Raw genomic sequence first — 19,326 nt, forward strand, 5'->3', positions numbered from 1 at the left:
TATACTGCAGACTGCAATATATATACATGTATTCAACAAAAAGACAGACACGCGCCAAGTGTAGGACTGATTTTATGGTTGAAAATGGTGTCCATGCCATATTCAAGTTTCAACCCGGTTTTTGTTTTCCTTTATTTCAACGGCTTCCTTTATCTACAGGCTAAGGACTAACATCGGTGAACTATACTCACCTGTCAACTTTTCTGGATAATATATTATTTTAATTCCAATATAAGTTCATTTAGTCGAACAATTGGCATACTGTTTGTCTGCTCTTCAAACACTTTCCGAAATAGATTTGACAATCATGTTCCATTTCGTTCTTTAATTGTTTCACTTGAAAATTCCTGCGTAAATAATTGACATCACTTGTACTGGAACGCAAACGTTCCAGTTAGGTAACATAACTATATATTCTTACAAATACATCATAAAAAGCTATATATGATACCGACATTGCTGTAACAAAAATATAATCACCATGTATACTGAGTTACTATAAACAACTTCCAACCTATGTGTATAAGAGGCAAAAAGTTTATATTGGTTTTTATCGTGTATATCAATGGAAAATTACTGTTAAGCTCTCACGAGTGGCCTAGACAGTTTTTTACACGTAAATGCCTCAGTTTTCAGCTAGCAGCGTCCTGAAAAGCGCCACATTTTGTCCGATAGCGCCCATGATCGTCCAATTTGAACAGCGCCCCATAGGAAGATGGTCACGGTGTCCAGTCATGTAGGCCTACACGTCACGTAGGCCTATCACAAACCGGCGGAGGGTTCTGAACCGTGTCCCAAGTAGATTTGAGCATGCATGGGAGAGTGCGATACAAAATAAGAAACAGCAACTCCTGAATCAGAATTGCAAACAACGGAATCCAGGTTTATATGTGAGATTCCCCCCCCCATTTTTTTTCCTCACAAGTTAGTTATAATCTCTCATACTTATAATTTTGAGCAATGTTGTTGCTTAAAAAAAAGATGCACATGCAAACGATTGTACACTGAAAAATTGCCTGGGGAGGGGGGGGGGGTGAAAACTGTAACTACCCAAACTGGGGTTATTGTTTGGGTTAGAATTTATGTTAAATTCAACCAAAACTTGTGGTCATTCCAGACCGAATTTAATTTGATCTTCTATGACTACAATTTTTGGTTGAATTTAACATAAATTATAACCCAAACAATTGGTTATAGAACAACCCAAGTTTGGGTAGTTCCAGTTTTCACCCTTTCTTTGGAAAATTAACCCAGGCAATTGTTCAGTGTAAGGACCTTTAAAAGGCATGAAGTAGCAACATTTATTTAGAAAACAAAAACATATTTACAAAAGACAAAATAAATGCCGATGTTAACCACGGCCACACAAATTCAAACATATCGTTTTAGAGCAGTGCAATTCTTCGAGAGACTTAAAAAAGAGCTTCCGTGTCACGTGATTGGGGCAAATCCAATCAGTCAACGGGAACGCTGTGACGTAACTCAGTGTGGCATGGTTACGGTCGTGCTTGGCACGATTGTACGTCATCTAGTCCACACGACTCACCCTTTAAAACAAATAATAAGTAGAAATATGCATTTATAATGTTATAACTGCTGATGCTATCGCCAAAATCCACACAATGTGATTCGCATAGAAGGGTAATCGGTAGTTTGGTATCGGTAATTGCAATCGGTATTTGAAAGTCATCTGCTTTCAATCTCTGTTAAACAGCTAAATACTTATTATTTGAATTTCTCATTTTAAACCCTGTATAAAGCTGGCATGGGAACGCCTGTCACGCATCATTTTGACCGTTTTCAATGGACCACGCTGGATTTCGTTTTTGGCCTATATTGGCACGGGACGCAGGCCTATGGACCTTATTTACGAAGAAGCCATGTTTGTCGTGTTCCCTGAATGTATTGTGTAAATTGTTAACTGTTGAATGGGATGGTGCCAGACTATTTATACATTCTAGCCTCACTTTCATTCTTTTTTTAAACGTGGCTTAAAACATTAGAGTATATTTAATATCAAATTTTAAATTATCCATCTGAGCAGACCGACATAAATGTGTTACATACTTTATTGCATTGCTTTCATTTTCTTCGCAAGTTCCAAGTACCTCTTTTTTCAATTTAAATGGCCGACTCATGAATAAAGGCCATTAGGCACTTACCACTTTGTTTTTCCAGTCTTGCAGTTTGCTTTGATATCGTCTTATCTCGTCGGAATCTTCCAGTTCGTTTACCTGGGCTTCATCTGAATTTGTAACATATACAAATAATTAATGATGAGAAAACCAATATTCAACAGGCCCATCTATCCAATTTCCAAACTAGTGAAAATTCAATCCACCCCACTGAAACTAATAGGGACAAGACGATTGCGAGTGAAACTTCTTCCATCGAATAGATCGACTGTTTGTACTCGAGAGTTTTGCACAGAAGTGCATGAATCCTTTCCCAAGCATTTCAATCTAACATTATTTCTGTGAGTTCCAATCTTCTAAATCGTCTGTTCCATGGTTTCACTATATGAAAAACGGATAGTCCGTATGAAAATGATACTCAAAATTATTATTACTGGGAATGTACCTTAGAGGGACATTCCCATAAGGGAGACATTGAAATGTTAATGTCCAGTGTCTCCCTAAGGTATAACTTATGACGAAAGTTATATAACTTATGACGAAAGTTAAATAACTTATGACGAAAAATCAATGTCTCCTAAAGGGTACATTACTCTGAAAAATTCACTCGATTCGAGTGAAGATTCACTCTCACAGTCGGAAACTAGGGACTAGACGTTTTAGAGTGATATTCCTTCAATCGTTAAGATTGAGTTTTCACTCGAGCTGTGACTGAGGTGGTTCATTTTTCAGACTATTTCAATCGAAAATGAGAGTGATTTGCACTCTAAAACGTCTAGCCCCTAATTTCACTCTTTGGAATTTAGAGAGTAACAGGAATTATGCGGACTCCATCATTAAGAATTATACTATTCGTTGGTGTGAAGCTATTGCTGTGAATGTTTAAGTAAGCGAGGAAAACCAATTGGTAAGCAAAACAGCTAACGAGCTGAGAAACACGTAGGCCTACTTGAGTCATCCGTAGTGAGAGTGAAATTGAACGACTCGGTGTAGCCTCCGTCTACGGCCAGGGCGACTGTACAGGAGCAGTTCATAGTCTCCATGGAATTCGATCCGTTGATGACCAACGACAGGAACTCTTTGCCGGCGCTGGCGGCTCGATACTCGGCATACGGCAGGCTGGCGCACGGTGGGCACGGGACTTCGTTGTTGACCACGCGAAGGTTTTGACCCGTAGGAGTCTCGGCGAAAAGATACAGGTTGATCGGCCTGTCGTTGATGTTCAGGTACCTTTTTTGACTTTTGGGAGCCCGGTGTACTGTGATGCCTATAAAAATAACATTAAAAATATAATAGATTTCTGTCAAATATCTTACAAAGGGGTGAGCCATGGCAAACTTAATATAAACTTGAGTTTATATCTCACACTTATTACATACCGAGGGTCATTCAACTTGATGACCACTCCTGTGAAAAATATGAATAAATTATGAGAAAAACATTCAAGACCACAAAATGAATCGACGTTATTTATTAATGTGCTTTGTACCGCCAGCGATGGAAAGTCGTATTGGCTAGGCCTATATTGAAATATGGGGGAAAACTTTAGTAGACTCAATTAAACAAAAATCAAATGTTAAACTGTAATTTTGCACAAACCGTTTTCAACACTTTTCTGGACATGTCACCAATAACATGACTGAAATGACAAACCGGATCAGAACTAAAAAGAATACATGTTTCCAGCTCAACAGGTTTACAGCTCCATTGTCCAAGGAAAATGGGTGAAAAATAGAGACAGGTTGGATTTGGGAGTCTTGATGGGCGAGCGCCGTACAGTATGGAGTGTAAAGATTAACACTGCATCAAACACAGCTTTTACTCAAATCTGCTAATGTGTAGATATATCTCTTTTAGTCCAAGGTATATATTCACATAGAGATATCTCTAAATAAGTATAATGCTAACTTTTAACGCCAAAGTAACGCAAATCGTGGGAAAAGGTAGAGTCGAGTATAGATTACATACTTGGAGCAACGGTGTTGTCAGCTCCTGTCTCCAAGTCCTGCTCCCTGTGAATATACAAGAAACACAAGTGAGATCGACGGATTCACAGAATAAACCAATCAGATACGTTATCACTTCTATCACAGATGCCCCCTTTCAATGGCTAATGCATTGTGCTAGCTATTGTTCAGATAATCCATCACGGGACAGCTGCTTTGTGCAATAAGCCTTAGACCAACCCCATCGCATATCACTGTACACCCACGAAGGCCCCTTCAATGGCGAAAGTCCTGTGCCAACTGCCCCATGTCGGAATACCTGATTGGTCTATTATGATGTGTTGACGTCCCATCACAGATCACAAATGCGATATCATTTACAATGCTTTAATAGTTTTATTTTAAAACACCTGGTATTAATATTTTTAGCTGCGGGATAGCAGCTCAACAAATCATCATGTCTCTCCGTTAGTTAGTTAGTTAGTTAGTTAGTTAGTTAGTTAGTAACAAACGTCGACATTGTCTAGTATTGCTCCTACATATTTTGACCAATTTCAACCAAACTTTGTCAAAAGTATCAGTATCCCAGCCCCAACATGTCACATGACCAAGACTGGGGTCAAAGGTCATCAAGGAGTCACTGGGATCAAAAAGCTGATTTTCTTTTACTCAAAACACTACTCCTTCCACTCCAGAAATAACCTGCCACAATCACGTGACTCATGCATGAACACGAATTCGTATGCCCGCAGCTTCCAAGATACGATCGAGCTTGTCTTTTTTTTCAATGAATTCTTATCTTTGAGTAGAATTTGCCAATAACTGTCTATAGGCAGTTATTTTAGCTAACGTTGGGAAAACACAGTGCAACAACTGCCAATTTAAGGGTGTGGTTATCAAGTGAAATAGGTACTTCATATTTTGAGAAACTCAGACGAAGCGGGCGTTTCAACTCCAGCTTACGAGCCAGATACATGTTCGCATTTCTTGCCTTTTTGCTTTGTGATTGTCCCAAAAGACACATCTATAGCTCAACGAATCTGATCGGTCAACAAAAACCATTTCAGAACTCTCAAGAGGCATAAATAGTGCCAAAAAATAGCGATTTGTTTTTAATCTACAAAAGTGAGAGTAAAAAGTTAGGACCTGTAACTTACCCCTCGTCGGAGTTGACACACGAACTACCGTTCCAACTGCAGTACGGATCTTCAATGACTAAACAGTCAACACGCGAGGCGAAATCCTGGCAGTGTTGGAATGGTACCTTGTAGACGCCAATGTCGGTGCCGACAAAAACGGCTTGATCGGAGTCACTCAGCAGCATAGTCAACACCGGGGTCTGCGTGTAAATATTGATCCTATTAGTCGTGGTTGAAGACGGTGTTTTATATACGTCATACCTAAAATTACTATGGAAATTACTGTGGGAATGCTTGGCTGATTAGAGTCAGGGAAAGTCTAGGAATAGAAATGGGAAAGAGAGTATTTGAGAGACTACTCTTCTGAAAACTTTGGAATTCGGGAGGATAATCCATAATTCAAAATTTTGGGATTCTGAACAACTTTAAAAGTCAAAATCTGCGTGGGGAGTTGGAACAACTTTGTGGCATGCTTCGTTAATAAAGTTTTTGGAATGGACAGATGTCCCCTTCCAACGTTATATCGTTAACTGCACGTTAACAGCCACACCCGAGGCGATGCAGTGAAACGATAAAGATCAAGATCAAGATCGTGAGGAATTTGCTTTCTTTCAGAAACATGTTAAGAATCACGATTAAGAAACAACCTCGAGAGTCGAGACGGAAAAACAGCTTAGAGATATTTCTATTTTCCACTGACTTTGCGACCGTCTGTATTCAGGCTAATCTCCTCCACGACTTTCGCTACGGATCGGTTCGCGTTCAAATACGCCTTCAGTACAGTCCCATTCTCTGTGAAAATCATCGAAAAAAACGATGTGTGACAGTTACGAGAAGGTGTCCTCTTTACCTACTTCATTCGGGAAACAATTTAAAATTATAAACAGAAGAAAATCAATGAAATCATCGAAGACTAAAGTAAAATTGCGTTCAAGTGAGGGCGAGAATGGTTTTGAAAATAGGGCGATGAAACCAGTTTTTTTCGCAGCTAAATACCACTCCTTGTGGCACACATGTGCTTCTAATTTTACGCGAACAAAGGCAACTCGTCCGATTTTTGTCTTCATATTTAAAATACCAATAGTGGTCCCAATGACAGGCATTCAATCGACTTTATAATGAATACGAAAAATGTTTAACTAAATCGATCTAACTGTTTTTATCATTACTATTCCACATTTTGACCTTGAATGAGAGAGTTCATAATTGGTATATGGCTATGGAAATCATGGAAAAACGGTTTCCCGCTTCGAAAGTTTGATAATTTGCGCAAACGCTATAGCTGAATTCTGAAATTGGTGTCAAACATCTGATGATAGAAATCATTTTCATGACCAAATATCGTTAAACAGTACATGCCATGAACTTACCCGTTCCGATGAACATGACATCTATGGAATTGACGACGTTTTCATCAACGACGATCTGTGAGAAACGTTCCCCGTCTATCACCAACAGAGGGTTGCTTTGAGCGCCCCCTGGCGTCTCGTAGTGCAGCTTGTTCTCAGCCGACACCGACATTATTTGACCTCGTTCCAATATATCTCTCGCCCGAATGAAATCAACACTGTCAGTGTTTTGACACTGAAATAACCATACAAATTGTTTTATTTTTGCTTTTGCCTAAAAAAAACGGCTGTGGAGATAAACTACAGTGTTTTTTTTTTTTACAAGTTAGCGAAATATTGAAACATTGAAAACGTGTAAGCGAAACTTTACACTTAAAAAGGAAGCCATGTTATCAAGGTGAACTGAACAGCTGTTCTATAAGTGTTCAATGGTACGATGTGCTTTTCAGATAAAGGCTAGTCTGGCTCCCTGACCTGACGATCACCTGTTTATCTTACTATAGGTCGGGTAACCTTTACATTCAAAAACTGAACATGCGTATTATGGTGATACAGTGACTTGGCCTATACTTGATTGCAGAGGGGAAAAAAGTAATTGCGTACCGTTACTAGTCTTGGAGTGATGGGGTCCGTGACTACGTCCTTCCAAATCTCGCCATCATTCTCCTGAAACGTAAACTTATTCTCGGTGTTCAGAAACAGTGCCTCAATCTCATCCAAACGGTAGGCGCAAACTGCAGAACTTGCCACGACAGGTCTAAGATAATACCAACAAAATTCAGGACAAATTTAAACAAGACAAAAATGAACATTGAACAACTTCCGGTCAAAAGTAATCAAACACTGCACGGAGTAGTCTCTGCTGCAAGATGATTTGAAATTAGATGATTTGATCTGATTACGCAATGTAGGTTGTTTCTTCGTCAAGGACTAACCAATCTTAATTTCTCAAGATGCTGTTGAACAAAGTGCCCTCAAATTGTACTTACGCTCGCGTGGCAAAAATTGCAAAAACTACGTTGGTATCATCAGTTGACTGGTAAATGTCCTCTGTTGACAAGAAACAAAAAGAAATGACCACACTTAAAGGGAATATACAACATTTGCAAACATCGAAAAATAAAACTACCAAGTTTTTACGAAATACCTTACTAGGATGTTGGTAAATGACAGTCCCAAGCATCTTGTAAAATTATGGCACCTGGTGTGAAGTCATTTTCAAGAAAATGGTATTTTTGTAAACATTTCCAACGGTGGTCGGCCGACCAGCGTTGGAAAAACCTAACTATTTTTCAACTTCTGCTCCAAATTTACCATTTTTTCAGTCCAAATTTTGTTTGCTATTGGTTACAGTTCATGAACGGGTGCAGGCCAGCTAGACTGGTTCCCTTGCCTTACAATTTTCCATCATCTATAAATTGATCCATTTTATCTTTTGTGGAGTCACGGAACCAGACTACTTGAACTTTTTTGTTTTTCTTGGTTTTTCCAACCTTTTCGAACACAAAACTTCAAAAATGTCAGCGTAACAACATTTGATCTATTATATTAACCCCTCAAATAGTTCATTTCTGAAAATTACAGCAAAAGCCAATGATGTACATTCCCTTTAAGATATGCGGGGTGGTGAAAAATCCTAGCAATCAAAGTTGAGTGAAGTTAATTACTGGCACAATTTTCTTAAGAAAATTAATAGATTGTTAAAAATCAAACTTACAAAAGAGAGAGACAAATAAAAGATGGAGGCAGAGTGACTCACGTATTTCGTTGTAATGGTAGGGAATGGCTCCGTCGATAGAGCAGGTTAGTCGGGCTTTCACAAAGGTGACTATGTTGTGCTCGTTTAATTCGCTGAATGGACCACCCCCTGTATCATTCTTGAGAAATACCAAGTTTGATTAAAAGCCACAGTGCATTTCATAACACATTGATGTTCGTAATTTTTTGTCCATTACATTTTTTTCCCAATGAGACTGGAGCTTTTAATCGAAGGGGAGGAAGGATATAGTTAAAGGGAATATACAACATTTGCAAACATCGAAAAATAAAACTACCAAGTTTTTGCGAAATACCTTAATAGGATGTTGGTAAATGACAGTCTAAAGCATCCTGTAAAATTATGGCACCTGGTATACTGTCATTTTCAAGAAAAGTGGTATTTTTGTATCAATTTCCAACGCTGATCGGCCGATCAGCGTTGGAAACAACTGGCTTTTTTTCAAATACTGGCCCCAATGGACCATTGCACTTGTTTGCAATCGATTACAAACCTATGAACGGGTACGAGCCAGCTAGACTGGTTCCCTGACCTTACAATTCCCCAATGTACGTAAACTGCTTTGTTTCTTCTTATATGGAGTCAAGGAACCAGACTACAGGAAAATGATCGTTTTTCTTGGTTTTTATAGCATTTTCGAACCCAAAACCTCCAAAAAAGTCAGTGTAACTATATTTGCTTTATATTTCCAACCCCCCAATTCCATCCATTTCTGAAAATTACAGCCAAAGCAAATGATGTATATTCCCTTTAATATTATATTGGGGAATTAGAGAAATGCAAATGGAAATGTTGGGAGGTGGAAATTTATACGAAAAGAGGAATTAAACTCTGGCAGGAGCTTCTACATGTCACTTCGTGGTCGGTCTGTCTGTCGTGCTGTCTGTCTGTCGGTCTGTCTGTTTGTCCTCGGAAAATTGACCAAAATAAGCTCCCTAAATTTCCCATCAAATATAACTACCACTGGTAGTTATATTTTATGGGAAATTTAGGGGGCTTATTGTCCACATTTTAATTTTCAAAAAAAAAGGAAACAAAATGAATTTATAACTAATACCGAACGAAAATTGTTTCTAACAATTCGGAAAGATGTTTATGAAAAGTTTGTAAATTGAGGTAAAGCATGTGCAGTAATGTTATAGTCACGTGGTATTTATCCCAACTCGCTATAAATCTAGGTATAAAAATGTTCAATATGTGCCATCGGCGTCACATCTTAAGGCGTCTCATTATTAGGTTCTGCCTGGGATAATTTCGATAGATTCCATGCAAGACTTTCATGCGCGACGGCCAGAGCTTATTGTGCACTCGCACTTGTTACCTGACACACTACGGCAACTCTCGAAAACACGAGACTCTCAGAGATAAACTCCACTGCAATCTCGCGGAAAAAGAAATAGACTCGTCCATTGTAGCTGATGGGATCTCCTACGAACTGTGGATGCGGCCGTTCCCCTGAAATGAAAATGTAGGGATCATGAGTAAAAAACAATGCAAACGAGGGCTTTTGTTTCTGCCTAATTAATGTCGTTATGTTGAAAATGTCATCGAACTTTTTGTGATACGCCTGAAATGCAAACAAGGCAAAGGAAACAAGGCAAACTAAGGAAAAGGTGTGGAACGTATTAATGCCCATAATAATTTACCCTTCGCTCGTATTAAGATAAATGGACACTTAAACTGTCCTGTACATTATTATGCTTGATAAGTTGTGAAGGGGCCTCAATCCCACCTCAAACACTTCAGCACTATCACTTGTAGTGCTCTTAATGTTCCCATCAGTGTCGCATTGTATTATTGAAGTTGCATGTGAAAACAAATGAATATTTATGGCGGCGTTATAATTCTGTTGGGTTTAATATGGACCAATCCGGACACGCTATCAATTGGGCTTAAACCTACCATGCGTCGACAATACACTTTCATCATCTTTAGTCCTTAGTTGCACCTCAACACCAACTACATTCTGGGAGGAGTCATTCTGCAGCACCGATTTGACGATAGCTGGTCTGTACAACGACCCAGCCGAAAATTCCAGGTTGGTTCCAACAAACAGCTCAAGATTTAAAAGTATGCAACCAACTAAATATTTAAACGTGTATCACAATTAAATCGAGAGAGAGAAAAAAACTAAGCACCGATTGGAGAATTTCGTATACGGACGGTGTGGATCATGGATATGCTTTCCTTAACGTTCGAAAGCTTGCATTTTGAACATCTGGACAATTGTGTGTGTGTGATGGGAGGGGGGGGGGGTTCTATACCGTTCTTCCAGAGTATTATGGAAGACTGATAACAAAAATACAAAACAGAAAAAAAAATTTAAAACCAAACACCTCGCCCGCCAAAACTGGCACAAACCGCGTCTCTTTTTATATTGTAATACAGGGTGGGTAAAAAACGCAATTTAATCAAAGTCAATTTTCTCATAAATAAAATAAGGCTGGCTAAAAATTATTTTACCTGAATTATGTCACGGCTAATCTTAATAGATCATGCACATTTCATTAATGTGGAGCTAAGCATTGCGATTATGAAAGCACTTGTTCATTGTATCCTCAATTTATTACCATTCCTAATCCCACTTCATGTGGTCCATACTGATCATTAGCAGACACCTATGACCCGGCGGGCAGTTGCTGATATTAGACGGGCCGAATTGCGTATTCGCCCCAATGGCCTTCAAGTTGAAGGAAGAGCAGCCAGGCAATGATTTCAGGCAACCAGGATGCAAGGAGGTAAGTATGGCTGTGCTGGTTATTGTCTATTCCAAGAGCTTGGAACAGTAATAAATTGAGAACACAATGAACAAGTGCTTACATAATCGCAATGCTTAGCTCCGCGCAGCATGATCTATTCAGATGAACCGTGGCATAATTCTGTTATTCTATTTCTGAGAAAATTAACTTGATAAAAAAATGCGGTTGTTTTTACTCACCTGAAGGTCTAATGCAACTTGCACAAATGAAGCTTACAGTGGAAAGGTACCGGGTTCATACATAATAAGTTATACGCTTTGTATGCGTTTTATTTAGCATTTTAATTATCAACATTATAATCAATACATTTAAATAAAATGTTTGTTTTGGGTTTTTTTTAGTGCATACCTTCAGTTAGAAACCAGCCAGTGAAATTCTGATTGTAGATAAAAGGAGCAACACTGAAGGAAGGAGCAAATTGGATCCTGGGAGTGGAGGCCACTGACAACTGGAAAGAAACGAGCTTGATCACGACATTGAAATTAAGGAGGAGGGGGGGGGGGCAAAGAAGAACCCGACAGTTTTGATTTTCAGCCAGCACCCTTCCTCGTAGAAATCTAAATTTCTTACCTTAAAACAGTAAATATAGCAAATAACAGAGGAAATCGCACGATACAACCAAATACATTTTCAAACAATGTTTTCAGTCCTCTATCTAATCTTCCAACCTAATACACTTGGCTATTATCGTTGCCATAAAATATTATTTTCTATCATAATATTGACTTATGTGTTGTTTCTGGGGACTTGAATTTGAAACAAAAGTTGAGTTGGTTGTATTAGCCAGCTAGCCGCATCACGTGACTGTCATTGATGTTATTATCATCAAAATATTGTACTTACGTCTCCAATGGATCTCTGTTGACAGTAGGGGTTTCTATTGTTCGTGCCGCACTCCAACAATGCACCGTTAGGGAGAGGTTGAATCACGCGAATGTAGTTATCACACTGTCAGACACATCCAAAATGACAATGTTGAATGATGTTGGAGAAGTTGATGATGATATTAAAAAACAAAGAGGTAATTTCTATAGTTATTCGGTAATTAAAACGTTGTTTTCTCTGATTTTCCTTTTGTTTTTTTTTATACAGAGAAACTATGGACAACATTCTGAACAAGTTTTACTAATCAATGTAGTTAACTTAATGTTTTAATTACCCTGAATTAAAGAAAAACATGATGGAGCAGATATTGTTGCATAGTACATATTTCACAAGTCATCACACAAATCCTGTTTTCAGGGGAAAAAAAATCATCCATTATTCCCCAAGTTAATATCAAAAGATGACAAGACAGCAGTAACTAACCGCCACACTATTGCCACAAGGGAACGACATCGACTGCACCAGTAAAATTAAGCATAACAGCAGATTGTGAGGACATTGTCAGTGTACAGTGTGAGTAAAAAGAACCTATACACTTTTAAAATTGGCCATAGTTTTATTCAATGCGGATATAAAAGTATATTTGCATTAGTACATTAGTTTTCATGCACGACTGCACAGGAGACAATTAAAGGGGTCGGGTGAAATCTGACTTGCGCCAACTGGTCAGGGCTGGATAAGAATGAGAATTTAAAAGAACACCAATTGAACCATTGTCTTGGTTCTGGTCATGGAACGCATAATCAGTTTAGATTTGCGGATCTTGCTTGCAAGAGTTTCAAAGGCAAATCTGGATGACCTCCAGGAAAGGATAACTCGTGAAATTGACATTCTCAGACAAGACAGGGATGTGATTCGCCGTGCTGTTGCAGGAATGATGCGCCGAGCCCAGCTATGTGCATTGAACGAGATGGTGGCTTTGTTGAGGACTAAGACACCGTGGAATTTAATTGCCTTTTCAATTGCTTTTAAATGTTTTAAATAATCACAAAGTTTAAAAGCTAATGAAATCCTGTTTTGTCTCTTTGTTAGACAATGGTTGTGTTCTTTTGAATTGTCTCTTCCTTATCCAGCCCTGATCAGTTGGCGCAAGTCAGATTTCACCCGACCTCTTTAATTGTCTCCTGTGCAGTCATACTTGAACACCAATCCAGTAAAAATGTCACCAAAAAAAAAGCGGGAAGAGTTACTCCAAAAGTACCTATGAAAATATCTCATCTATGTTGCTACCAAATAAAACTATGGTTAATTTAAAAGTGTATAGTTGTTTGACTCGCATGCACTGTAAGATGTTGCCCTTTATCAACAGAAGCTTCGTATAAACTGCTCAAGCACAGTAATAGAATACCACTTTGTGATTATTGCAGAGCTTGTTGGTCATCACTTATAATGATACACACTAAAATAAAGTCAAGAAATGCAGTAAACATTGCTAAGGCAATCTCCACATTCCTACTTCAAATTACCCTTCAAGACAGATTCGTGCAAAATTTAAATTAAAATTAATTTGAGAAATTTATATCCGAACATATACGTACGCGTACCATTTTTAATGGTCCTTAGTTTTCCGTCCATTGGTGGTCGAAGGGATGGGCAAGGAGCAGGAGTTATCCAGACAATTTGACAATGCACTGATTTGAAGTATTTGGGACAAAAAGTCATTCAGAGGCAGACAGTGGTAGGTGAGTTTAATGCGAAAACCATTTCAAACTGAAAACTGTACACAATAAGTCATTTTAAAACAAATCTCAAAACACTTCAATTGACAAAAACGTCTGCATCTTCTCATGCAGACTTTTTTTGACAATTTAAGTGCAAATGTTGGAAATTGTGGAAATTATAAACAATTCTACTAGACTTACATGATCATGGCACGAATAGCCTCCATTGGTCGGAATGGATACGTTATTAAGCTGTAAATTTGAAAACAAAAATAACAGGTTCACCAAAATCATTACATAGACACTTTAAAATCCGATATTTATGTTGTACATTAGTCCCAAAGTGTAGAATTTAATACTGTGTTAATTGTGTTATTAGCACATTGAAATCACTTGATAAAACACTGAACAGAATACGAATCAATTATAATTATCAGGGTACCTATTGCACAAAGTTTGTTTTATTAAGGGAATAAATGTGTATTCGGGAGGTATTATAACACTCTGTTTATGACAGGTGGGAGTCTGGATGGGTAATTATCACCCATCCAGGCTCCACACCGGTCTTAAACAGAGTGTTTAATACCGACCGAGCACATATTTATCATTATTCATAAATACCTTTTCAATGAAAAACCCAAATCCTTCGTTCCAAAAATCAAAAGAAATCAAAAACTAGACGTTACCAACCATTTTTTTCAACAATTTTACTTACTCTGACTATAATATGGAATGCCCCTCTACAACTCGTTACCTTATAAGGACATTGCGTGCGCGTCGCGCTTACTGCGCCTAGTCGCGCAAAATGCAGCTGGGCTGGTGTAATGTGAATTTCGGACTATGAAATACTGATTCACTGGTAGTACATTGCGCATGCATGCGTGAGGAATGTGAATATTCAACCAATGAAACGTTAAAAGGCACCGGATGTTATGGGAGTCCAAATTCATGTGACACTGGAAAAGTGTTTAAGACCAGCTAGCCATATCTTTATCATCCGTTTAAGACCGGCCACGTGACGGGCTCTCGACCAATAGGAATGCGTAAACTGTCTTAGGTATTTATGAATATTAGTTTGACATTTGTGGCAGTAATCCATCTAGGTAGCTATAGCTAAGTAGCAGTGGCGTAGCCAGGAATTTTTCAGGGGGGGGGGGGCGGCGCTGGGGTGGGGGGGGGGGGCTTGAACATTTCATGGGGGGCGTCATGTAGATCAATGATAATTTTTTTAGAAACTCAAAATCTCAGTGGGGAGGGGGGGCGACGGGGGGGGGGCGACAACGTTTCATGGGGGGGGGGGGGCTGTCGCCCCCCCCCCACTCCCCCCGTGGCTACGCCACTGCTAAGTAGCGTGCCTCTCTGCTGCCTGCCTGCTGTCTGCCTGCCCAGTGGCGCACCCAGGATTTGGTTTGGGGAGCTCACAATTTGTTGTTTCAGTTTGTTAGAAGTCAAATCTTTTTCAAAAACAATTTGCCCAAAATCATTGGCCGCAGAAAAAAATGCTACCTGCTACTTGCCTGCTGCCTGATGAGTATTTACTTGCTAAAATGCTTTATTGCTTGCGTGATGGCCCGTTTGCCTGTTTTCCTTTTAGTTTGCTTGCCTGCTTGCTTGCTTGGTCTCTCTATTGGTTTTGCTTCTTCGGATTTTTTTCTTACCATTTCTAGGTTTGCAGGGTTGACGGAAAACAGTTGAGCTTTACCCCCCACGAAGAGTTGATCATTGATCAATTCCAGCGTGCGGTAGTACTTGCCGTCGATGACTGAAGCATTGGGTCCATGCGTCATGATTGAACCAGATACATCTGTATAGCACACCAGTCGATTTGTTATAATCAAGGCTTGGAAACTGTTATCTCATTTTGCTATTACACTATTATTTCTTGTTTGAGAATAAAACAGTGACATTATAATGTACTCATAGTATTGTTTTTAGCGGCAGAATTGTACAAGGTGATTAAAAAAAATGTTACTTTAGACATGCCGTTGTCTCCCACAAAAACGGGAAAGGTTACCAGTGTTTTTTTTCTCTCTTCGGCCAACATTCGGTCTGGGTATTAGCAAGCGCCCCCCTTGCCCCCCCCCCCCCGCGACGCCCATATGCACAGGCATTTCCTTGTGACTAACCCACTCACTACCAACACAATGTTCAGGAACCTCTCTCTATCAACACCATGGCAACAATGGGCCTCTGGACAATGAAAGAAATATAAGGAATAACTAAACAGGGTATTTATTAAATGGAATCACATGTATTGAACTGGAAAATGAATTACAGTTTCAAAAAATTGTAATTCCATTTTATTGATATCATGTTCTGTTATTCCTTTTATTCCTTTCATTGTCCAGAGGCCCCGTTGCCTAGTCTTAGTATCACCGGTTATCCACGGATTCATTTGATACATAGAAATGACGGAAAACATGCCGAAATTACCTTTCCAGTTGAAGCTTTTCGGATAGGGCCGTTGGATTTTACGCAGAACTTCCTCGTTCTGGGAGTAACAAGCGGGTACCAGGCAGACGAGAAGAATGCCGAGTACCAGCCAAGATACGCAGCGGGCAGTTGACATGATGTCGACAATGGAGCCAGGCAGACAGCTAGATGTGCACTACTGTACATGGTGGTTCAAAAAGAAGGAAACCCACTTTTGACAGCAGTTTTCACCTACTTGTTGAGGATATTTCAATATTTCAATTTAATGGTATTAAAATATTAATTTTTAAACACAAGTGACGAAAAAGGATTGCAAATGTAGTTTCAAAATGTTCATGTGCCAAACCTGTTTGTCCACGGACGGCTTTATTCAATCTGCTTGACTGAGCTCCGGAGCTTGATTTGAAGACAATAAACAATACACGTGGACAACAGTGACTTTTGTGACTTGTATTCAAATTAGCATAATAACACTATTCTTGCGATTATTTAAAGATTTTTTTTCACCATGTACAGTTCATGAGGAGCTATATACTTCATTACATTATAACCACAAAAACAGTTATAGTTTAGTAAGTATATATAGGTTAAAATTCCTGTCAAAAGTGGGATTCCTTTTTGTATTTTACCATGTGGAATGGTAAAATACAATTGAAAACAACTAAGATAAAACGTTAATCACATCAAAACAATTACATGTAGTTATCCAAGGGGTTCTCGAGCGACTTACCACCCCTAATCCACCCCGCCCACAAAAAGGAGGGGGAAGGGGGAAGAACAGGAGAAAAGTAGCCCTACACCAATATTATAACCTAAATTTTGCGTAAATTGCACAATAGAAATATTTAGAAATGAGAGTTAAAATATGAATATACAAGGGAAAATTATCACGAACAGTATCCCTTAATTTGAGAGCATCATCGTTCAAGAAAACACACAGGAGCACACTTCTGCATGCAGTTCGGAGAATCAAACGTCCGTAAGTGTTAATTTTAAACTTTTTTTTTTTTAATAACTTTGAACACTAATTTAAGGGAGTTTATTGAGACCAAATAATGGATTTGTATACATTTTAATATGATTTAAAGATGATTAATTTTACAAAAAAGGTATTATCAAGTATCAAAAGAGTGACTCTTGAAATGTTTGTTTAATAATATTTGAAGAAGTTGTGTGAAGGGTACCAAGAAGAACTTATCGTCTAGACTAGACTGTACTGAGAGAGGCCGTAGGACACCGAGGTGTTTCCAAGATCGAGCTTGGGTCTTAGACGATCTTGATAGATATCCTTGCTATCCGTCCAACGCTCCTTAAAATGGTACAAAGTATTTATTTCCAATTAAGAAAGTCAAACCGTGCAAATCTCATTAAACAAAAATTAATTACCTGAAGAATTTAGTGGAAGATTGAAAGTATAAGAAGTTGCGAAATATTTGTTTGATTAATCGGCCGAAGTAACAGTAATAAGGAATGGCGTTGTAAATATCTGTAAACAAGATGATATGAATAGTTTAAGTTCAGAACAAGAGAAAAGATGTGTGGTGTTTTATTTCGTTGTTGGGTTGCAGATAATATAGTTGCAGACAGAGGGCACACATATTCCGGGAAATGTCCCGACAATACCTTTAAATATAGATATTCCTATCTCGTCAAGGTGACAGAAAAATAATGGAACTAAGCCTTGAACTTGAAAAAGAGATTATCACTTAATAATTATGTGGAATTAAATTATCACTTATCACTTTAAATGCCAGTACTTTGTACGTCCGTTTTCCATTTTTATTTGCAACCTTTTCCAAATTCGTATGCAAACAAAAGTCTAATACAATCGTGAAATTCGGTTTGCCAACTTTAGGGGCAAATTACGCACTCCGCTTTCGAACTTTCCAAAATACAAGTTTCTGTTCCCTATACAACCTTCGATAAGGAGCCGTTCACTATTGAACTTGTCAACTATGTCATCATCAGCTACTAAAATCTGAGTGTAAATGCTGGGTTATTTTGCTGAAAAAAATAACCAACAACTCCGCATACGTACCAAGTGAATGATGGTCACTCACACCTGGAAGTACTTCTTCCACAGGTTTCGAATCACGATTTCGAATGATTATCAGCAAAAGTAAACAAGTACGGTCACAGTCCCTGTGTTAAATCGCCCCGTACATGTGTGACATAGGAAATAGTGATCCTCGCCATACCCGGAACATATAGAAGTATGTGTAGGCATACACGAATATTCTAGCGCAGTAGCTGCATATTTAGTTTTTTTCTCATGTTGATTTATAAGTCTGGCTGGAGCGGACAATGCCGACTATTCTGAGGCATCCATGCGTGAAGAGTACAGCCTGAGAGTCCTTTGTGATTCCTAAAGTGGGTAAAAGTTTGCAATACTTCGTGTGGGGACAAAAAGGGGGACAAACAACTTCAAAAATGACGTCACCAAATGCAACTGCACATGCCCAGATCTGTGACTGCTTTGTACCAACCTTTGCACCAGTAGTGCGCTCCCATTACTACCTGCTTTCTCACCCTAGCATTGGATCATTTGCATGTTCAAAAATCTTGCACATTATTAGCGGAATAGTCTGGGCTGTGCTTTTAATAAGTGTTTGTTTTTGTGTGGGGTGTCTGGGGTAATAACACAATCAAGACGTCGCGGCGTGAAAGTTAAAATGTCACAATCATATATCCAGCCAATATATGCAGTTGTTGGCCTCCTTGTCTCGAGAGACATTGATTGGTGGGACAGCGCCCTCTCTGGCTGTAGAATCCTATTCTAGAGAGACAGTCTCTGCTAGGGCCACATGTAAAGGCTGATCAATTCCGTTGCGAGCTCTTCTCTTTCGTCTCCCATCCTTTTCCTGCCAGATGTTGCAGCGCTTTTCCTCACTCTTCGTGACTCCTGTGCGTACTCTAGCCCTGCATGCTTGGCCTTCGTTCGTGGCAGGCTCCCAATTAGTTGGATCAATGTCGCACTGTTTCATGTCGCATCTGCAGACGTCTTTGAAGCGGAGAACAGGGTCTTAAGCCGATGGCAAGTTGGCTGCAGAACGTCTTCGGGGTATCGTGCCATCATCCACAACACACCTCGGTACTCCAGTCTGAATATTTCCGTCGTTTTCTTCGTTTTTGCGTAAATGAAAGAAATGTTTAAAATAGTTAGGGATAACAGTGTTAGGACATAAAAAAAAAACCAAACCAGACTATTCATCGCTTAGCTGCATCGCTGTTGTAATCTCTCT

The 19,326-nt window shown here is 39.0% G+C and overlaps 1 protein-coding gene across 1 annotated transcript; it reads right to left on the bottom strand.

Annotated features, from left to right (window-relative positions):
• Positions 1–1,235: 1,235 nt before the first annotated feature.
• On the bottom strand, positions 1,236–18,317 carry LOC119740695 (semaphorin-5B-like). The gene is made up of 17 exons (XM_038216072.1): positions 18,123–18,317; positions 16,085–16,262; positions 15,310–15,455; positions 13,853–13,903; positions 11,949–12,053; positions 10,249–10,402; positions 9,668–9,801; positions 8,329–8,446; positions 7,559–7,619; positions 7,173–7,326; positions 6,591–6,804; positions 5,921–6,012; positions 5,239–5,420; positions 4,104–4,147; positions 3,085–3,402; positions 2,163–2,245; positions 1,236–1,547 (listed from the first exon to the last, which is right to left on the bottom strand). Exons 2-17 carry the CDS (start codon positions 16,218–16,220, stop codon positions 1,497–1,499), a joined length of 2,043 nt encoding a protein of 680 aa, XP_038072000.1. The 5' UTR covers positions 16,221–16,262; positions 18,123–18,317; the 3' UTR covers positions 1,236–1,496.
• Positions 18,318–19,326: the final 1,009 nt, after the last annotated feature.

Source organism: Patiria miniata, unplaced genomic scaffold, assembly GCF_015706575.1.
Source record: "Patiria miniata isolate m_02_andy unplaced genomic scaffold, ASM1570657v1 HiC_scaffold_5, whole genome shotgun sequence".
Taxonomy (NCBI): Eukaryota; Metazoa; Echinodermata; class Asteroidea; order Valvatida; family Asterinidae; genus Patiria; species Patiria miniata.